The sequence below is a fragment of the Bipolaris sorokiniana genome (genome assembly GCF_000338995.1).
Source record: "Bipolaris sorokiniana ND90Pr unplaced genomic scaffold COCSAscaffold_1, whole genome shotgun sequence".
Lineage (NCBI taxonomy): Eukaryota > Fungi > Ascomycota > Dothideomycetes > Pleosporales > Pleosporaceae > Bipolaris > Bipolaris sorokiniana.
Window position 1 is genome coordinate 3,463,852 of NW_006911895.1, and position 21,565 is coordinate 3,485,416.

Here is a 21,565-nt window from a genome sequence, read left to right on the forward strand (position 1 = left end):
ATACTAGCATTGCTATGGCCCCTCAAACGCGTTTCTGCTCCAGTAAAGTTTGAGAAAAGTGTGAAATCAAATTGTAAAGAATGAATTGCACTCAAGTGCTATTCGCTTGCTAACACAAGGGATATAAGCTTCCCAAACACCAAATATTGGCTATGCACAAAAGGGAATAAATCGCCGAAGAAGACTACATCGTAACATGAACGAAGCAACACGCGCTCTGGGTACAACATAACACTACAAAAGTTCCTCTCACAGTTTACCGCCCAGTCGAACAAAAAAAGATCGAGCAAAAAACACTTTTACCACCTCAACCCACCTCACCCAAAGCCCTCATACCCCCCCGTCCCCTCACCCTTCCCCACACTCTTCCCCGCAACAACATCCCGCATCCGCTCCAACAACTCCGCAACCCGAAACGGCTTCCCAACAACATCATCCATACCCGCCTCTACCGCCATCCTAATCTGCTGCTCCCTCACATTCGCCGTAACCCCAATAACCGGCACCCTCCGTCTCAACAATCCCTCTCTTTCCAACCTCCGGATCTCCGCCACGGCCTTCAACCCGTTCATAATGGGCATTTCCCAATCCATAAGGATGAGATTGAGCGGGATGGCGGGGACGTCGTCGTCGTAGCCGAGGGGTATGGGTTCGGTGGAGGGGACGTGGTATTTTTCTTTGCGGGATAAGGAGGAAGATAGGGGATGCGTGTGGTTCCAGAGGGTGGTTTTGGGGAGGAAGTCTAGGGCTTCTTTGCCGTGGTTTGCAACGCTGATGGTGCAATTGAGGGCGCGGAGTTGCTTGGCGAGGACGCGCTGGTTGACGAGGTTGTCTTCGACGATGAGGACGTGGAGGGGTTGCGGGATGGGTTTTGCGAGGGGTTTGGGGTCTTGTGGGCGGGGTTTTTGAGAGAGGGGGAGGGCTTCGGAGTCGGTGTGGGAGCGGGTCGCAAGGGGTTGCTGGGAGTTTGCGGATGATCGTCGGATAGTTGGGTAAGGTGGTTTTGCTATTCGCGCATCTTCGGTGGTGAAGGAGCGTAAGGGAGCCGTGGGCCTCGTCAAGTTCACTAGAGGTCGGTGTTTCACATCTTCGGGGAATACATGTGGTAAGCTTCCGTTTCTCTTCGTGCTAGGCTTCGTTCGCCTTGTTTTGATGTAGAAGGAGAAGGTACTGCCTTTACCAGATTGACTAGAAAGACCAATGGCGCCGCCCTGCAGTTCGGTCAAGCGTCGCGATATGAACAGACCCAAGCCAGAACCTCCATAGTTGATGTGGGTGCGAGGAGAAGCTTGTGAAAAACGAGTAAACAACGTGCCCTTTTCGTCCTCTGAAAGACCGCGACCAGTGTCGGTGACGGAAAACTGCAGGTATATGAGATCTTGAGCGTGCTTCCAGTCATCTTCAAGGCGTTGGTCGTGGTCCACTAGTTTCTCTTCATTGAATTGAATTCCTCCAGGAATTGAAGTAGGTTCTGTTACGCTGGCAGAAAGCGTCATTTTGACTGATTTGGTCTTCTCAAGGCGTGTGAACTTAATAGCGTTAGTAAGGAGATTGATGAGAATTTGTAGCACCCTTGTTGGATCCAAGGAGGTCCAATCGATTTCCATGTCACGGTAGGACTGGTCAACTACTAATGAAATATCAATCCCTGCAGCTCTTGCTTCAGCGTCGAACATTCTGACAGCATGTCTTGCTACATTTTCAGGCTGTGCAACTACAGGCGTCATGTCTAGAAGGCCTGAATCGAGCTTGGATATTGTCAAAACATCGTCTACAATATGTCTCATGTGCTGAGCGCATTGAGCGATAGTTTGTGCAGCATCCAAGGTAGATTCCAGGAAAGTCGACCACCCGTTTGTAGTCATCGCGCGGCATTCGTCCTGCGCATACGAAGAAATGATTGAATCTGCACATTGCATAATTGCACTCAGGGGGTTACGCATCTCATGTGAAGTCGTGTCGATGAAGTGCTCGAGATGCTGTTTTCCCTGCAGCGCGCTGTCGGTGCGAATCTTTTGAAGATCTTCGGCCCATTTCTGTTTGGAGATATCGATGACGTTGCCTACTATTTCGACGAGTTCACCGCTAGGTCCTATCTCAGGATAAGCTGAGCACAGAATCCACCTAAAGTGCTCAGTGTCTAAGGTTTGCGACTGGCTGAGGTCCGAGGGTGGCGACCATGGCATCCTGGTTCGTAGCTCGAAACAAACGTGTTCATTATCGACCACGAGCTTCTTAAACACTGATTTGCAGTAAGCCATGTCTTCTTCGAAGGCAATAGTGTGCCATGCATCTGTAGAATTGGTATGGAACCCGGCAATTTCAAACATATCGTACCAGCGCTGGTTTCGATACGTGTAGTCCCCAGCGGGATTTGTTATGAAAATGGCAACATCAGAGCGCTCTGCAAAACGCTGGAATTTGCCTTCCTCTAACTTTATCTCAGCCATCAATTGCTCTTGGATCTGTGCAGCCTGGGCAATGGCATTTTCTCGTTGCCGAACCTCTTCTTCAAAAAGGACAACTGAAGCGAGCGAAGTAGCGAGCAAACGGACCATGACTTGGAGATACTGCTGATAGTCTTCATCAAAGGGTCTGCGGGGGTTGAGGCCAATGATGAGGAAGCCTTCGACCTGGTTGCCAGTTGTTGGAATGATGGGGCACACGACAATGGTGCGGCAGGGCTCCCCGTAGCCTCTCCATTTGATATCTCTCAAGGCAGCATCGGATCCAGGGAGCTGATCGAGACGCACAACGGTAGCTTTTCTGGTCTGTGCGGCGCGGCGAATATGGGAATGAAGCAAGTACGAGTCTTCGTTGATGTTGATAGTCGTGGGAGCGATGGGATGACCAGCCTCAACACCAATCGTACCCTTGAGCACGCACGCGTCCAATGGCGGTGTGTTACCTGGCGATGACATTGATGTGATTTCAGCGCTTATATGACGCTCAGCAGCATATAACAGAGCTAGCGGCACATCTTTATCGTTCAGACTCAGAGAGTTCAAGGTTGTGTCCCAAAAAGAGTGAAAGTTCCTTGCACGTTCGCTTTGAGTGCCCATGGATACCAGACTAGAGACGCGGCGCTCAAGGAGACGGTGTTCGGTCACTTCGAAAAAGGTTTGATAGTAGGCCTTAGTGCCGCGATGGCGATCCAGTATTGGCACAAACCGAAATGACCAGTGAGTCTCTTCAAGACGTCCGTCTCTATCGATGAACATCAGTATGTCTGGTTCAGCCAGAGGTTCATCCGTGTCGTTGGTATGGTGAACGATGGTTTGGAATGTGGGCCACTGCTCAGGCGCATGGGTGCGGACGTTCTTGCCCATGCAAGGATGGAGATGGCCTAGTAGCTGAATGTATGCCTCATTGTATAGCATTGCGCCATCATCGCCCCAGAATAAGATGGTTGGTCCACTGTTGCCAAGAACCATGTTTGCCATGCAACGCAAGTCAGGTGACCATGACTGGATCGGTCCAAGGGATGTATTGGCCCAGTCTACGCTGTGAAAATAATCAATATGAAATCCATGTATGATATCTGGTGGAAATTCAGCCGAGGTGTAGTCAAGAGGCCCACATCTAGCGCTTTTTCGGGCATTAGAATAGTCTCCACCGTTCTCGGGGGTCGCAGGCAGCTGTACTGGCAGCGTAGGAGGTGTGGTAGGTGATGTGTCCCTGAGATGTTTGCTCTCCACTGTCTTGCTATCGCGACTTAGTTTACGATGGTTTCTGCTTGCTGGCCCCGTATTGGCCAACATTAGTGATGTGGGTACTCCGCTGACGATCCTGTAATGTCCAATGGTGAGGGCGTTCCATAGATGACCTTCAAAGGTATAGACATGGCTTGGCCATTGCAAGCTACCCTCTTGTGTCCTGCCGCAGACCCAGTCTCGGAAAGCAAGCTGAGCTTCGGTGCTTTCATCCAATATGCTCGCCTCATTGTGCCCTGTTATTCTGGCCAGCAACCCAGTAGCCGTTGCCAGAGCTGGGTTGGAATATAGTAGATCGAGCGGCTTATCGTAGCCCAAGTGAGAGGGCAATTCGAGGACGAATGAAGGGCGTTTGTCGACATCCAGCGCTTCTAATAGTGTAAGCGCAGCCGCGTTCGTGTGCATGGGCTGCTCGAGCTGCCCTTTGGAGCCCATTGCATCTGGCGCCCTCGCTCTTTCTCTTTTCCTAAGTACAAGCCTATACCATCTCGGCATCCGCGCACTGTATCGAGGGAAGTGGATGTATCTGCAGTGCTCATCTCAAGGAGTGAACCGCGCTGAGTCGCGAGTCGCTCGTCACTCGTGGTCGGTGCCCAAAAGGCTACTAACGCGTCCATGGCCTGGCCAACTCGCCCATGCTACCAGTCGCGATAGCGTCTCAGCCCGCCAACTAGCTTCCTCCGCTCTTCCGCTCCATCGTCAATCTGCCATTATAAACATTGCTGATAGCTCCACCACAGTGCAATGCGACCTTTTTGCATTTCTCCAGATGGCCGCCGTCATGTTGTCGTCGCCTTTCCCCGCACGTCGGTGCTGACGGACCTCCCCAGCGACGGTACGGTACGGTACGTGAGCCCCCTGCGGCGATCTGTCTCACCTTCGACTGATCTGCGCCAGGATCATTAAACTCAAACGTATTGCCACAAACCTTTCGGCGTAATCGACTTTGGCCGTCCCAACTACACCCCTTGTTTCTACTGTCACTGTCCTGATGTAAAGGGATGCTTCTGCACTTCTTCAGCTGCAATCACGGTACAACAAAGAAGCTTGAACGACAATGCATACACAATCTCATTATCATTATCAATTACAAAGATTACGGGTACTACCCTCCATATCTAATGGCTACACATGGGCTCTACGGGCGCCTTGTTGCCGCCGAAATATACTTTTCCATAGACATTGTTCCCAGTCCAACGATCCGACGGCACCCTTGGCGGGTTCGCGGGGCCCCCTTCCTTCTGTGAACCCGGAAACAAAAAGTTGGGCGAGATAACGCTGTCAGGACATCCAAGCGCCGTCTTGCTAAGCAGAGGATCCAAGACCGAAAGAGCCCAAGAAACACCTTTTGCAACGTTCTCCTCTGTGCCACCAAGCGCAAGCGGAGTAATGGAGTTGAGACCCTGGTACACATCGCAGAGGAGTGTCTGAACACTGAGGTTGGGCGTGCCGACCTGCGCTGCTCCAGGCACGATGATGTTGCGCGGATAAATGGCCAGAAAGCCATCAGTGATGGCCTGGACCACACCGTACGGAGTATCGCGACGGTACCAGTTTTCTGGCCAGCGCTCGGGAATGTATTTGAATTCCTTTGTGCGCGTATCGTACTCGGCGCCAATGATGCTCATGATGCTCTTGTAATTTGGGACGCCGCCTGCACCGTATGTCCCGTTCGAGAAGAACTGAGGGTAGAAGGCAAAGGCGCCGAGAGATACGATTTGGGGGAAGGGAAAGTAGTAAAGAAAGGGGTTGTTGTTCTTGCTGAAGCTGGCAGATTGCGCATAGTGCTCTGCCATGACGTTCATGCTAAACTCTTTCTTAGGGTCTTTGGCAGCGAAGCCAACCATTTGCTTGACGAGGCGAGAGGAGACGTGGTGGTTGTCGCCACAGCCATTGTAATAGTCTGGTTCAAGGGAGTTAGTTGGATCAGATTTACATGGTGAAGAGACAGTGTCATACCTTCGCGATTGGGCGACACATCGGCTTCAACAACAGAATGGCGGTTCAAACCACCAATACCGTTTTTCCCTGAGCCGAGATAGAATGACAGTCCATCGAGATCTCCACTACCCAAGACAGCAAATGTGGCAAGGACTGTAGCAAGATCCACGCCCATGTTGAAGCCACGCGCCGTAGCTTCCAGCACCTGTCCAAAACTGACGTATCCATCGCGCGGCAAGTATCCGTGATTGGCAAGAAGATTGAGACCCGGGCAAGGGCCACGAGAGTCATTTGGTCCAGGGAGCTTGAATTCGAAGCCGGGCTCAGGACGCTTGTTGCTCTTCTTGACAACAGCCTGGCCGACTGAAGTTAAGAGACCGTCAACAAGGTCACCAAGCGAGCCAAGGAGGTTACCGACGGGTTTCAGGAGTTGGGGTTCGGCAGCCCGTTTAGCAAAAATTTCGCTCTCCATTTGCGCTCGGAGGTGTTGCTCCATGTCTGCTCGAGATGTGGCACCCATCATGCCGGGGTAGGCGGCAGCTATGGCTGGCAGAGCCAGTGTCAAAGATTGAGTAAACCTCATGATGTTTGCACAACAGGTGCTTGTCAAATTTGAGAAGGAGGTATGAAGAACCCAGTAGTGGCTTGATTTATTTATTCTTCTAAACAGTCCGGAGATTTTATATGAATATTCACTTTTTCACCGCCAGCCTTGATACTTGGCCTGCTCATGATGACATGTCGGTAAATATCAACCTTCTCCCTGTTATCAACCTTCAAGAAGATCTTCACGACAACGCGGCATAGGTAGTAGCTGTACGAGGTCAAGCACACAAGCGCGCGGGGAGGATGATCGATCCAATCACATCTTTTATGATTACCCCATTGGTACGTTTCTTTGTGATTCGAGTCCCGAAAGGTACTTACTAGACTCCACAATCTTTCCAAGAATGTAGAAAACTGGGGAATTTGATGTGACGATCCACTGTCTAGCATCACGGAGAATTCAACAAGAAGCGAAAAGGCGGAGAGTGGTGTCGGAGTGATCTCGATGACAATCGGAGGCATGGCCATTGGGTACAGCGAAGCTTGATTCCCACATATCCTACAAAGACATGACGATGTCTGGATATGCTGTTTCTGTCCCTGCGGAAGGGACATGAGTCAGTCTAGATACTTTATCGATCGCGACTCTTTAGGCCTCCCGAGAATACGAGGCCAGCAGCCTCATGCAATGCAATTTTGAAGGGCAACCGTACGGATTTTGGCTACGCTACATACAAGATAAATAGCAAAAGAATCTTTTAATCTCAGCCAAAGTCTCAAATGCCCACTTTGTGTCACCAGTGCAACGCGATCAAGTTGCATCACTATTCCTCGCAGTATAGTACCGCGCATGATCGGCAGACGGGAGAAAATCTCAGCCCCACCGCTCCCCCTTGGACAACTTACCTTGTTAAAGTCCTGTTCCTTGCATGTCACTAACTGGTTTCAGGGGAACGGGGGCGGGGAGAGGGAGAGGGGGCGGCGGCGGTATCTACATCAAACACGCCGCACGCGATTACCGATGACCTACGTAATTCATTTCCAGATTTGCGCTTCGCAAATACGCAACCGCGCAGTCGGCAACAGCAAGCCCTGACATCTTTATCACAATCAGCCTCGCTCAGCCTCGCGCCCAACCACCCCCTCCCCAAAACTTACCCCAGTCCACAAAAAAAAACGGAACACCTTACTGAAATAGGATAACAGTCAATGAATGACTCAACCTCACCACAACCCACAGTTATCCGAAAGCAAAAATCCTGTAGCTGCAAAAATTCCAAGTATCGTGGTCTGTTACTTTGTCCCCCTCCCCCCAACAAATTTCCCTGGCAACCGCACCCTCTGTGCCTCTGAGTCGTTCAAGCCCCCCCCCCCCCCCAAGAAAACGCCACTCCAGCCACATCACGCTTTTGCAACGATTCCCTGCTGCGAAAGCTGAGATCAGCGGAAATGCGATCCTTGCATCGCACGCCCAAGTGTACGCAATTCTTCCATGCGTTGCCCTTTTTTTTTCGAGACAGGAGGCCGCATGACATGCCATTTAAATCAGGGTAGTAGAAACATGAGTGTATCTTTTTAGTGTTAGATACCCAAGCATATTAGTAGTAGTAGTAGTAGTAGTAGTGGTGGTGGTGGTGGTGGTGGTGGTGTGTATAGATGTCTTAAGGGAAAGAGAGACGCAGGCGGGCTGTGCTCACACTCAGATGCCCAGTGCAGCAATGGAAGACTGAAAAGAAAACGTCATTTAAGCGGAAGTTTTTCTTGACGGCCGTGGGAATAAAGGAATGGGGGTTGATGGGAGTTAGGAGTGGGTCTCTGTTGGTTGGGGATTAGCGGCGAACTTTAATTCTGAGAGCGAGTGCCGACGTGGCAGAGGGAGCGGTTGCTAGAGGGAGAGAAAGAGGGCTGTGTGGTCTTTGCCGGTGAGGGTGAGGATGCGGTATGGCGTGGGTCCGCCTCTGCTTCATGGATCTACGCGTGCGTTATATGGAGGCGCGCCGCTATGTGCGGTCGGTGCCGTGTGTGGGTGGCTAAGGGGGAGGGTTGAGATGCACGTCACCAATTGGAAAGTTGACTTTTTGGTTGGGGAAAGTTTGTTGATTAGAGCTGGGTCGTGTTGCTGACTGCAGCGGTCAGAGATGCGCTGGCTTGCTTGCGGTGGAGTGCGACGTCGAATTAAGCTCTTGTTTGATGTCAGGGCGTAGGGAAGCTGTGGGAAAATTTTCATGTGCTGAAATGCTATAGCTTGAGTGTATACAACATGAGTGATAGGCTTGTAGTGCATTAGGGAAATGGTCACTGGAAGAATGGTTTCTACTCCGGACACTATAGCAGAGATGGAATTGGTTCGTTACCTTTCGTGTTTTCTTCTCCTCTCGGTAGCCAATTTGGAGACGCGCGTTTTAGTGAACTCCATCATTTCACAAATGGTAGATGGAGTGCTAATGTTTCTGATATCACATGTCATACTTTAGTACTTACAAACGCGCAAGCAGCCCCATAATCTAGTCCTGTCTGTGTCTTGGAAAAGAAGCAGATGTGATGTTGTTGGTGATCAGCACAATCACTGATGAGAAGACTCATCAGTCTTCGTATGTACTACCGAAAGCGGTAAGGGTTGCGCAGAATTGATTTGTAGCAAGAGTCTTTTCTTATCCGACATACAGTAGGCAACTATGCCACACTTAAAAAAATTAAAGAGTTGCATCGCTGGGACGGGATACATCAACTAACAGGGTAACACGCTGCTAGTTTACTTAGCCCGAGTTAAGTAGTCCGGCTAGTATAGTGATCGCCGACAGGCCTAGTGCCTCATGATACGATTTATCATCAACACAGTAATACGAGCATGTCGGCATTCTCTACGATGCACGCCGAATGTGGCGGTGGCACAGTAAGTGTGGCACAGCTACACTCGTATCTCGCAAAAACTTCTACTTTGTTGTAAAGGGTAGTAAGAATGCACAGGCGCCCGTTGGGGCGTAAGGGTTCGCATGGAGGCACAGCAACATGGCTCGGAACGCAACGCCCTACCGTTGCGGACGGTCCCGCGATGACATGAGTGCGGCACTTTGAAATCAAGCAAAATCTAGAAGTGCGGCGGAGAGCCTGACTTTGGGTGCGGAGGAGCGTGCAATGTGGCATTTGCTGTACTTTGCCGCATTACAGCATACATACCTTCTATGTGCCATATCTGTGCTGTATCTGTGCCGTACCTGCACATCCACTGTCGAGTACGCCCAGCAGGTAATTGGTTCTTCCTTGCCTATTATTAGTGATTCGCAGAAATTGTATGACCTCCTACTCTACATCAGATGCTTGTCGGACCCTAAGCAGCACACGAATGCTGGGTCAAAGGATGTTGCGAGAAAGCGTAATGTTTTTCCAATCAAGCGGCTGTTTCCGTGACCCTGGAGCGGCAAATCAGTATGTCTCAGGCGGCCTTATAGTTGGTATTTGCTTTTATGCCAGGGTAGCCGAATTATCCAGACGTGCGCCACTTCTCAACAACCGTTGCTGCAGCCGTCGGAGGCGTTGTTAGCACGAGTGTTAAATGTCTTACTTTGTAACAACGGACTGGTCATATAGGTTAAATATTAGCTTAAGCGCCGGAATACTGTAAGACGGTCACCGAACAAGCCATGGTTTGGATAGCATGCAGGGTGAAAACCGAAACCTGTCCACTGGGTAGTCATAAAAGCCCGACCTTGGGTAGATGTGGAGTAGGATGAGGTATTCTGAGCTGCAGTAGTTGGGCGGCTATACGACGAGTCATGGAAGTCATAGGCACGTCGAAGGCGCAAGCTTGAGTTGGTGTGAGTAAGTAGGCTGAGGCTAGGGGTGGGACCTGACGTGGAAAAGAGATTGTACCTGAGCCAAGAGTTGGGAATAGAAACAATCAAAGGGCTAGGCGAATCAGTGTAAAGAAGCCAAACTACTCGAGAAGGAAAACAGTTAAAGTGCTGAGGTCAGATGGGTAGTGGCCATGTGGCTTGCCTAGCAGCGCTTACACAAGCACAGGTATGGCGAGTGATTACTCAGATGGCATTATTCATGGGCTCGGTGGATGACCAAACAGGACGTCACCTTACAGCAAGGCTGGTGCACGAGGTAGTGGAGTTTGGGATGCGGGGAGAGATATTCTGGGCTGGGCCAAGAGTCACGAGCTGGAGCAGATCAAGGCAGCAGTGGTACTTTGTTCGGGCGGCGAGGGTGGATTGCAGGGTGCGCAATGCCGTCATGAGGATGCAAAGGACTTGGATGGCGGTGATAAGGGCGTGGGTGTGGTGACAGTTTTGGCGAGGCAGATTCTTGGTGGTGAAGGAGGACTAGGCTGGGGGCTGGGCTAAAAATATAACCACGGGAACGCTAGTGCAAGTGCAGTCCGTCACAGCGCACATGAGGTCAACATGGCTGGGCAAGTACAGTGAGGTGTTGGCGGCGAGGCTATGAATAGTGGAATGGGCAGCTTTGCACGTCGCAATATTGGCCGATGCACACAGCATAAGCGACATGATGTGTGTATGTGTGTATATGTGTATGTGTGTATGTGTGTGTGGGTGGGTGTGGATATAGAGATGCGTGTGGGTGTAAATGTGGATGTGGGTGTGGGCGTGTGCGGGCCATGCACGTGCCACCTTCTGTGATTGTATCGCGTCTACACAGGATATGAGATGAGATCACGTGCATCTGCGAGATTGTGCGCCTGCTGTTCCCCCCCAGCTCCCTCGCTCCCAGCATTGCCCTGCCATTGCGCTGCCTATCATCTCCCAGCCCTTCCCAGTAGCATGTCTACGGAAACGCCGGCCACGCCATCGCTTCAGCTCACACAGAGAGACAGCGCACATCGTTTTCACGTCATGTCGGCATAAGCCGTACTAGTCTGCTGCTTCGGCTTCCCCATACTGTCAGAGCGACAGGCCGCTGACAGGTTTGGTGCCGTCTGATGCACCGCGCGGGCGCACACACCTAACATGGAGAAGCTGGCCTCGGAAATAATGGTACTAAAACCAAACCATCGCAATTTCTCTCCAGATGTCGTTGTCGGAGCCACTTCGGCAAGGTGATGAGTCTGGCCACAACAGATACCTGAATCGTACCATGTGCGGGACGGCAACACCCTTACCACTCGCTCGCTCTCTCTTTCTGTTTCTCTCGCTCCACCTCCTCCACCTCCTCCTCCTCCGCGACTGGGCCGCAAGCTGCCGCATACCATGCCGCGGCCTATCCTCAACACGTCCCACTCTCCCACGGTGCTTGAGAGCCTCGCCGGGCCGGCAAACGGCTATCGCTTCCACACTGGCCACAAGCGCGAACTCATGGATGGGCCAAGTCTCAGAGTGCACAGTTAACTGTCGCTTAAGGTACATAGCTTTGCACATAATGTCTGGCCTCACACCTGTCACGGCTTCGGGGCTCTAGGGCATGCCAGATAACTCCTTAGTGGACCCATTCTGGTGCAGGGGGCGTTATCCATCTCAGATGCGTGCGTCAACCGAATGCTACCCAAGAGACGGGTCCTGTCCACCTTCGCACACATGTGCAGCCACCTCTGCGTGTGGCTTCGGCGTCCAAGAGCGTGAAGCATGGCTGTATGCCCGTCTCACCTATGCGTCGCCGTGATACCCTTTTGGTCCTCAATCGCCCTTTGCTAGTTATGCCGGCACACAAACATGGCCAGCCATGCGGGGGGAGTCGCTCAAGACGTTTGGTGTGGCTCGCCCAGGCGATCCTTTCCGCCAGCCTCGTCCGCTATAAGTTTTTCCTCCAAGGATTCGTCGCTGTTAACTACGCTTGAGCGTAAATAGCAAATGCCATGGTTTCCGCTACTAATATGCCCTAACCGACCGACGTGTTTCTTGTCTCTTCGAATCGCGAGAGCCGCCGCGTGCCCGTTGCCTATTTTTTTTTAGGGTGCGGCCAAGTCGCCATCGTGGCATGGTCCATTAGAGTAGAATGCAACTGGCATCCTAATTTACGCGCCGGCTTTCCAGCTAACAGGTCCTGGTCATCTTGACCTACTCCACGGGTCACACAGCTCGCTTGCCCATGTCCATACTTGCACCTTGCTGACGGGGATCATCGCAACCTTCCCATCGTCTCGGTTACGAAGGAGCTCAGCCCATCATGAAACCGACAACGGCCCTGGCCCGACAATCAGGCTCGCAAAGTGCCCGAATATTGCAACAAGGTGCGAAGTTCCCATGTGCAACCAAAAAACCCATGTCCATCAAGTTCCCCTCACACGCGCAGCATCCCCGATGCGCGTAGATGCAGGAGCTTGAACCATGGAAACCGGTGAAGCCTGTGACGTGCGTCGTGCAGTTCGTCCTTGTATGCCGAGCAAAAGTGCGTCGACCCTCATCAAAGTCCACGTCCTCTACACCTTTGGCCAAAGTCGTGCAGATCAGTGCAAAAGCGTACGCCCGCCATCTGCTTTCATTTGCCTTTTGACCCGCCCTGGAAGGCTGAAAAGCTTGGGAACACAACGACCAAGCTTTTTTGCCTACACCGACACGCTAAAACTAAGTCAGGCCTCCCGCCCTGGACGCCCTACCTGTGTGGAGATTGGGCGAGGGCCAGGGACCGGGGACCCTTTGAAGCCGCTCCTTGTGTGCACACGGAGGGACTGCTTACCGTGCTTATGCTCTGGGTATTTGCTCATTGACGAATGGTCGCTTGAAGCACACTCGACTCGACAGCACGTCCCAGGGAATATGTGGTGCAGAGTTTTACCTCGAGTCCTGTTGTGGCCTACTATTCGGCCAAGCGGCTTGCAATGAGAGACATGGCTGTGGTTCTGCCGCGTACATTGTTGTGTATGGTGATGGATGCTGCATGGCGGGATGGGGCCCTGGCAACGAGGCTACACGTGAGGCTACACTACACATATGCCGCTCACGCACCTGACAGTCCCCACCTCTACCAATGGCCACGCACCGTGGTGCGAAACTTTCGGGCATATGTATCTTGTCCACTGCAGGGGCGATTATCGCAATCCCGCGACAAGTTGTGCGTCCGCCTTCACGGCACCTACTACCGCTATTGTTCCATAGTCTTCTCTGTAAGGGACGTCGGCTTGTCATCGTCGTCGTCGTCATCATAATGCCATCGTGTACTCTTCTCGCCTCTGCGTGTAAGCGGCAGCAGGACGGTGCACCGTTGCAGGAGCATGGGCTGAGCACACCCGTCACGCTTCACGCGAGTCTCTATTTTCGGGTCCTCCATGGGCTCTCAAGCCACACTCCTCTGAGGAACCGATGCAAAGACCGAGGCGGGAACGGTCCGTAGCCTGGCCACCACCACCCACCATCCCCCTCCCCCCCAGTCATGTCCCAATTATGGCGCGCGGACGCTCTCTCGCCCAATGTTCGTGACGGAACCGTTCGATGGCAAGCCCGCAGCCACGCCCGCGGGCTCAGGCGCATGGTTTTGCTACGGGCCTGGCCAATGCACTTCCTATGGTGGATCCCCTGTCAAGCCTCATACCTACCTGTTGTGCATGCGTGCTTGCAGCGTCTATCTGTCCATCGCTCTCCCAGAACCCCTGCCTTGAGTAGGCTCCTCGTTCGGGGTTGGCTCAGGCACAGCCCGCAGATATTTACAGTCTTCTCCATAAACTCATCCGGGCGCAGCCTTTCTTCACCACAATTGTCACAAATGCCTTGATTTGGAACGGCCATCTGTCCCATTCAGGCCTTGTACACACCACGTTAAATTACCACCCCTGGCAAGTGTTTCTTAATTCAACCCTCACACTTCCGAGTGCCTATCATCGTCTTGGGTGAACTTGGCCGACACCCCCAGGACATGACCACTAGCCCATAGCCGTCTCCCGCACAACCATATTTGGGTCTTTTGGCTCGCTTTGCCTACACCCCCACTTGAGCCTCCCATACCTGTTAGCTCCATCACACCCGCCTTGGATATATACCGCTCGTCGCCACCTCCGTCAAACATGTCTGAACCCAGCGAAACCGGAGGCCGCCCATTGGATCCAACTACCAACCAACTACAGCATCTCCAAGGCAGCACCACTCCCCCACCAACATCTCTTCACGTCGACCATTGCAAGTTGTCGCCAACATATAACCACTCCAAGAAACCCAGGAAGACTAGCCCTCGTCATCGCCCTGGCGATATCCAACAAGAGCCTTCTGCCCCCCACATCGGCTCCTCCCGTTCTGAGCAACCATCGACAGCGAGTCCTACAGATATGGCTTCCCACATGTCGCCCGTTCACTACACCAAGACTGGTCGCATCAGCAAAGCAAAGAAAGGCCTGAAGGTGCACAAGTGCGATACCTGTGGAAAGGTGAGTTGAGATTCTTAGTCCTGCAACCACAAACTGGCACCTTGATCATGCCATGTCGGTATCATGTTACGCCCCACCATTTCCAGTCAAGAAAAAGTGCCTCACAACAGGATTCTTTTGCTAACCGCCACCAGTCTTACACACGCGCGGAGCATCTAAGGTCAGTCCCAGCTCACTATTAAGCGAAACTATATTGACTTTTTATGTAGACGGCATATGAAGAACCACACGCCAGACGATGCACTGATCTGTGAAGTCGCTGGATGTGGCAAGGTATTCCATCGTATGGATCTTCTTGTTCGACACCAAGAGAGGCAGTACGTAGGATCGAAATGGCCTTTGACAGTTCGCCACTGACGTATTTGACAGTAACGAGATGGGAAATGACTCCCGTCGGTCAAGCATCGACGAGTCGCCAGTCCCTTTGCCCATCTCCACCCCTGCTCTCGAGCCATCTATCCTGAGCGCTACACCTGCTCTGCCAAACCATCCATATTATCCGCCCGCCTCTCCTATGCATGAGTCGGCGCCACCCCCAAGGTATAATTACGCTCAGTTTCGTACTCCTCGAACGCCTCAGGCTTTTTCTTCAAGTTTTAGTCATGTTCCTCGTTCTTCTCCACAGTCTGTTTTCAGCCCCAAGTGAGTTTCATTGTACATCTGCAGCACGTTTCCCGTCTTTTCAATTATTTTCACCATCAATCATGAGAGCTAATGCTGATGCTTTTCAAGTCAATCTAAACATCATCGATCTTTCCATTATAACCGCCAACCTGGACCGGCTATGGTATCGGTCGATCCTAGCGTTCCAGGTCTGTGGCCCGAACCATACAGCCCTCTGGGGTACTCTTCTTCTACTAGTGGTTACGTATCACCAATCGCGCCAACAGACTATCCAGTCTACACGCCTTACCATCGAACACGCACTCCTTCGAACGCATCGTGCATTGACCAGCCCGGCTGGACCTTTGCGTCACGTTCCCCCGCTTCCACGACATCAACCATGGCCTTCACCTGGCCTTCTTCAGACAAGGGGCATACAGCTCCAGGTCTTGCTTACATGCATACTTCTTGTCCAATGACTAGCATGTCAATCACTTCTAGCTTCGATGCAATGTCCGAATTTGGGCATTTTGGGCCTAAGAGCATGATGCAGAGAGATGAAGAGGAGAGAGCAATTCTCTTTGGAGAACAACAATACGGTATGGCTTCGATCGACTACACCTATCCGTTTAAGCAATGTCTTGACTGTTACTGGAGGCTCTTTCATCCCACTTTCCCCGTCGTCCATCGATCTACCTCTGTGAACTCATCACCAATGCTGCATGCCGCCATGGCTGCCATTGGGGGTCAGTACTCGCACGATACGAATGTCAAGAAGCAGTCCCGAGACCTTCACGACCGGTGTGTTAAACTGCTAGAAGTGGTAGGTTAATCGCATGGCCTGATGACCATGGACTAACCAGCAGCAGAGGGACCGTGAAACAATGACTGAGTCCGACCGACTATGCGATTTTCAGGCAATATTCCTTCTTGAGGTCCTCTCTCAGTACCGTGCTCGTCGAGCTGGCAACGCCTTGTCCCCGCGATTCGGCAAAGTGTATCACAAGGTAGGCTTAGTGTCGATACATGTATATGTTAGGAGAGGCTAACATAGTCAGGCTGCCGAAGACTGCACACGCAACACTCGACTTTTAGGCGACATCGTGTCGTCTCTCGACCAAACTGCAGAGCCAACTTCGGCCTGCTGGCAACAATGGATCGAGCTGGCATCCTGGCAACATTTGCTTTTGTCTTGCTACATTCTCGAGTCGCAACAATCGCTACTGCTTGCTCGCAAACCTATTCCTTCTCTCATACAAGACACTGCCTTTGATCTGCCCTTTCCTGGGCATATCTCGTCATTCGACGCCACCGATCTGACATCGTGGGCCGAAGCAGTCCGCCAACACTCATACTCGCCTGCATACGTATATGAGGTAACGCCAGAGTCAGCTTCTGTCTCTTTCGACACTTTCCAGTCGGCCGTTTTGCTCGCGGCTCACTACAAGTGTCCTGAAAACTCATCTTCCTACATTTCATCGCCGACAGTATCAAACATTGAACATCTTCTCGCTACAACGCCCGTCACTATGCGAATGCTGGCCACTTCCAAGCTTGTCCAGGTGACACCTCTCCGCGCTCTCCTCGCCGTCTCTGGAGAATCGTGGATTCTTTCTGAAAAGGTCGAGACACCTCAGCTCTTCACTGCACTAAAAACAAGTCTCAGGACGTGGGTGGCCCAGGTTTGGTCTACCCCGGCGTCAGAAGGCGTGCCAGTCAAAGAAGCTTTGCGCATCTCAGTCGATATTCTCCAGCAGGCGCTGCAGGAACAACGACTCGGTGTAGTACCAGAAATGGGCACAGACATGGGTATCTTATTCGCCGCTCTGGTCCTATGGGTCGTCACTGTCGCAGCCACTACTCGCATGAGAAGACTGTCCTCAGAAGAGACAACCACCACACAGTGCCAGACCCGTAGCCAGTCCCTCACTCAACTGGGGACGACAGTCCAGCAAAGCAGTCTCCTCCCTTCTCCCATCGCTGCTCCTCACTCCCCCATCTTCGAAGCCACGCCCGAAAACCCTGTTTTATCGCACACGCAAATCACTATCAATACGATTTCCTTTCTCAATAACGCGCTGTTTGTATCGCCGAATGCGGTGTCGGCGAAGGATGTGTCTCGCCAGCAAACGGGCTGCGTTAGTCTCTTGCTCTGGGTCAAGTTGCGCCTACGCAGCGTTCCTGTTGATGACTTGAACGGCGGTGCTGCTACTTGCTGGGACACAACGTCGAAGCTTGGCGAGCTGCTTGACGGCGTTACTGGGTCGCTTGAGCGTATTTTGCGGAGTGGATGGAGTGGATGGGATGTCTGAATTCTGGATACCCCCATCTTTTTCTTCTTCATTTACATACATTCGCTTCTTGTCTTTCGCTTCGATTTGGCGGAATGCTTTGGTCATTTCCGCCTTTTTTTGCTTGGTTGCCCTTGCGCATCGTTTTTGGTCGGGTTTGCTTTTACGCTCTTCTTCTTTTACCTTCTCGTCATGTCTTCTTAACACTCGCTGACGGTCCTGCTCTGTCGACTCCACTGGAGTTTGGTTGTTTTTCTTTTCTCACAATGTCTTCTTAACACTCGCTTGGCGTCTTAGCGCTGCTCTTTCTCATACGTCGCTCTCGCTTGACGTTTTTTCTCTTCTTCATGTGGCAGGACTGGATTACGACCTTTATGATTTTTTCTTTTTCGATCGCTTTTTACTTTTGACGGAGGATACCCCTTGATGTTTTTCTTTTCTCTGCTTGCTTTGCATGCTGTTTGCGGTTTTTCTTCTGCATCTTTCTTCGTTCTACGTACACCACGGTGTAACTTCTTTTTGTTTTTTCAACGCATGACTGGCATTTTTTTGTACGGCATATCATGTATCGTATCTTTTTTTCCCCGCTCTTGGCCAACTCTTTTTTTTCTGGGCTTCAATGAGATTCCAAACCATTTACATTATCTTGGCTTTTTTTATATCGAACTTATGTGGGTTAGAACGCATCTACATACGCATGTGTAATGTTGTGACACACAGAAATGGAAATACATATATACGCATACGCTATTATCATGTTCCTCGTCTTCTCAATCATGCCTCTTAGTACACTGATTACATTTCCTTCCCTGTCTCACAATCTCTCCCCCTCCGTATGACGACTTCATCCCTCTTTCCCCCACCAATAAAACCTTTCGCATACACTTCGATAAGACTAAGTACAATCCCCCCCCAAGACTTCTCACCCTCACTGCATCCTCTCTCTTCCTCTCTTCCATTCTTTTCTTGGGCCTAGAATACTGCTCGCTGGGATGCAAGGAGTCATGAACTATCTCGTCGTGCGCTCGCTGTGCAGCTGGGTTCTTACCTTTCCTCGCACCGTTGTGGTAGTGATTATTTTGCCCTGTGAAACATTTGACGTTGTTTCCGCTGGGTCGGGGGTTATGCGGTGGATGTGGTGGCTATAGGCGCGGTAGGTAGGGGGTGAAGGGGGGGGGGGGGTTCAGGAGAAAGACAATTGAGAAGACTATGTGTTTGCTGCTGCGCATTTGTGTAGGAATTGTTGAGATATGGTTTGGAATGTGGAGGGATGTCTTGTTCTAGGAGGATGGAGTATAAGTGAGATTTTGGTATCTTTCAATGTTGAAAAGCATCAGAGTAAGGCATCACACAAAGAAGATAAAAATGACTAACAGTATACAATTGAACATTTTGATATCATTTGCATGTCAAAAAGGAAAATACCAAGATGGGCAACTTGATGGGCGACCATATTACTGGTATCAAACGAACAATTGTGTATCCTGAATGATTAGATAAGAAACGACGATCGAAAATCTCCCGGAAATACTCCCAGTTTTGTTCCAAGACTTCCCCTTGCAAAATTTATATATTCCTCCACCCCATTCTACCATGCTAGATGGTTAGTATTTACAGCTTGGACCTTCGCTGCATATATAGCTTGAGAGCAACGGCCGCTGATTGATGTTAGGATATACCCAAAACCACCATCTCGAAGGCACGAGTTACTCACCAACAACGGCAGCCATACTTTTCACACCCAGCAAGCTCAAAAACCAGGTGCCCCATCCAAGCGGGTTTCCCTCACGATCAAAGTTTGGCTTTATGTCGTTCATGTCCTTCATTTGCTTCTGCTTTTGGGGCGTGTAGGGTGGGTATCTGACAGCCATAAGGCCCTCGATCCACGCAGGTGTTGTAGTCACACTCCTGCGGTGAGTAAAGGTATCGAAACTAGCTTTGCCCCTGTATGCGCCTGTGCCACTTGTTCCGACACCACCGAATGGCAGGGTAGGGATAGAGCCGTGGAAGAAGCCGTCATTGAGAGAAGCACCGCCACTCCGTGTTTGGCTGATGATCTTTTCCATCTCGGCCTTTGTACCGAAGGCATAGGTACCAAGAGGTGTGTCGTGAAGTTCGTTTGCAATCCTGATGGCTTCGTCGAGGTTTTCAACAGGGAGTATGGGCAGGAGCGGGCCGAAAGATTCCGAAGTGACCATGCTGTCGTTCATGTCGTTGATTTGGACAACGGTGGGCTCAATGAAGAGGTCCGACTCGTCCATGGTACCGCCGAGGACAATCTTGCCGTTGCTGTCGTCAACCATCTTCTTGATGCGTTGGAATTGACGCAGATTGACGATGCGGCCGTAATCGGGGGACTTGCGGGCGCCTTGTGGGTAAAATTCTTGTAGTTGCTTCCTCATCTCCTCGATAAAGGCGGGCAGGATCTCGCGATCAACAAAAGTGCAGTTGTGGCTGAGACAGACCTGACCAGCGTTCAACGTCTTGGCCCACAACAGTCGTCTCGCTGCTAGCCTGGGATCCGCATGCTTTGTGACAATAGCAGGGTTTCTGCCGCCCAACTCAAGCGTCAGCGGTGTAAGCGTCTCAGCCGCCTTCTTTGCGATGATCTTGGCGACAGCCTCGCCACCCGTGTAGAAGATCTTGTCCCACTTTTGATCGAGGAGGGCAGTAGTTTCGGGGACGGCGCCCTGAATGCACGTGTAGCACTCGGGATCAAGTGATTCGCGCAGGATCTTTTGAATGACAACAGCGGCGTTGGGTGACGACTCCGAGGGCTTGACGACGGCGGTACATCCAGCTGCAATGGCACCAATGAGGGGGCCAAGGGTGAGTTGGATAGGGAAGTTGTACGCTCTGTTCTGGTCAGCATCGCTCCTTGACATGCCAATGACATTGAGAAGCATACCCAATGATCAAAGCAGTGCCCAGGGGATCCTTCTTGATGCGTGGGCGGAGTGGCTTGTTGGTCCAGGGAATGTCGGGCGCGGGCTCGTCCTTTGCAAACTGGCGGACCCTGTCGGCCATCCAGATGCAGTCGTTCATGCACCACGAGATCTCAGTCAGGTACGTCTCAAACTCAGGCTTGCCAAGATCGCGCTTGCAGGCTTCTTTGATGAGTTCGGCATTGTCCTTGAAGCCCCAGTAGAGCTTGCGCAGCTGCTGAATGCGGAACTCGAGGGGCCTGGTCTTGTGGGAGAGGAAGCTGGCCCGCACCTTTGCGCATGTGGGGGCAATGTTGTCCAAGGGCGTGTGTTCGAAGGGGGGTAGTTCGACCATTGTGTCGAGAATTGAATTGGGTAGGATTAAATTGGAATGAAAAAAGAAGGGGGGAATCCAGCAGGAAGATAAAATGGAATCATCGGCCGACTATAAGCTGTTGAACAGGCCTGGCGTGGGCGACGTCTCACAAGCACGCGGCAGACATACCTCGGTCCCACACGCCACGGACGTGCCCCGCATCCCCTAAGCCCTATTCGGACTAGCCCCTACTCCTTGCATTCCTGTCTCATGCTCGGTCTGGACATTGTTCAGATGGTATTCGGGAGCATGTTGACAGTCTGAAGGTAAGAGTCCAGTGAACTTCACCACTCTATGCCCCATCTGTACAAGGAGACTGTTGGCAATCGTCGTGTCCGTCTTCACCAGTCTCGCTGCCACTCCAAACACCACGACCAGGGCATGGTACAGACCTGCCTTATTCCTAACCGTTGCCGCCGCCATGGCTGGACCTGCCAAGACATGCGCATTTATCCTGAGCTGCAACGGCACATTGATCTCTTCAGGCCCAGATACTTACTGTCAGTTAGGACCCTTGAATCTTCTGATCCACAACAGCTACACAAGTCTTGAACAAAGCGTCTCTCTCCTCCACAAGAAACCAGACGCATCACAGACAAACTGCTACTGTCGCGCCCTATTACTGTCACGACTTTTACCAAATCAATGATGCGCCTCCTGTCAAAACCTCAGCCTTACCGGATGTGCATGCAGGGCTCAAAGGTCAACAGCGATGATCCTTGACAAGCCTCTCGGTGCTACTGTAGCCTCAAGCCTAAACGAGTCGGAACTCGGAAGCCGAGAGCTTTCCGAAGCGTACGCTGCGCCCTGTGCCTCCAACAAATACTCGCGTCACGGTACTCCAGTAAATAACTTGT

At 51.6% G+C, this 21,565-nt stretch overlaps 4 protein-coding genes across 4 annotated transcripts; 1 reads left to right on the forward strand and 3 right to left on the reverse strand.

The window, feature by feature from the left end:
* Window positions 1-16: 16 nt before the first annotated feature.
* COCSADRAFT_32823 (uncharacterized protein) lies at window positions 17-4,303 on the reverse strand. Its single transcript, XM_007696194.1, has one exon. The coding sequence runs from the start codon at window positions 4,146-4,148 to the stop codon at window positions 318-320; it is 3,831 nt and encodes a 1,276-aa protein (XP_007694384.1). The 5' UTR covers window positions 4,149-4,303; the 3' UTR covers window positions 17-317.
* Window positions 4,304-4,725: 422 nt separating this feature from the next.
* On the reverse strand, window positions 4,726-6,588 carry COCSADRAFT_218157 (uncharacterized protein). Its single transcript, XM_007697120.1, has 3 exons — window positions 6,582-6,588; window positions 5,673-6,522; window positions 4,726-5,616 (listed from the first exon to the last, which is right to left on the reverse strand). Exons 2-3 carry the CDS (start codon window positions 6,235-6,237, stop codon window positions 4,832-4,834), a joined length of 1,350 nt encoding a protein of 449 aa, XP_007695310.1. The 5' UTR covers window positions 6,238-6,522; window positions 6,582-6,588; the 3' UTR covers window positions 4,726-4,831.
* A 7,569-nt stretch (window positions 6,589-14,157) lies between these two features.
* COCSADRAFT_156318 (uncharacterized protein) lies at window positions 14,158-17,429 on the forward strand (the record flags this gene model as incomplete). Its single annotated transcript, XM_007697121.1, has 7 exons — window positions 14,158-14,514; window positions 14,649-14,674; window positions 14,724-14,831; window positions 14,884-15,156; window positions 15,247-15,940; window positions 15,987-16,124; window positions 16,176-17,429. The coding sequence occupies 7 exons, from the start codon at window positions 14,158-14,160 to the stop codon at window positions 17,427-17,429; spliced, it is 2,850 nt and encodes a 949-aa protein (XP_007695311.1).
* A 1,326-nt stretch (window positions 17,430-18,755) lies between these two features.
* COCSADRAFT_32828 (uncharacterized protein) lies at window positions 18,756-20,784 on the reverse strand. Its single transcript, XM_007696195.1, has 3 exons — window positions 20,317-20,784; window positions 19,123-20,264; window positions 18,756-19,066 (listed from the first exon to the last, which is right to left on the reverse strand). The coding sequence occupies exons 1-3, from the start codon at window positions 20,685-20,687 to the stop codon at window positions 19,020-19,022; spliced, it is 1,560 nt and encodes a 519-aa protein (XP_007694385.1). The 5' UTR covers window positions 20,688-20,784; the 3' UTR covers window positions 18,756-19,019.
* Window positions 20,785-21,565: the final 781 nt, after the last annotated feature.

Bases quoted from the DNA above. Each gene is read 5' to 3' on its own strand.
- COCSADRAFT_32828 (XM_007696195.1), bottom strand. From the start codon at position 20,687: ATGGTCGAACTACCCCCCTTCGAACACACGCCCTTGGACAACATTGCC. The intron at 20,265-20,316 runs GTATGCTTCTCA...TGACCAGAACAG, and splicing joins GGCACTGCTTTGATCATTGG to AGCGTACAACTTCCCTATCC. The intron at 19,067-19,122 runs GTGAGTAACTCG...AACATCAATCAG, and splicing joins AAGTATGGCTGCCGTTGTTG to CGGCCGTTGCTCTCAAGCTA.
- COCSADRAFT_218157 (XM_007697120.1), bottom strand. From the start codon at position 6,237: ATGAGGTTTACTCAATCTTTGACACTGGCTCTGCCAGCCATAGCTGCC. The intron at 5,617-5,672 runs GTATGACACTGT...CCCTTGAACCAG, and splicing joins TGTGTCGCCCAATCGCGAAG to ACTATTACAATGGCTGTGGC.
- COCSADRAFT_32823 (XM_007696194.1), bottom strand. From the start codon at position 4,148: ATGGGCTCCAAAGGGCAGCTCGAGCAGCCCATGCACACGAACGCGGCT.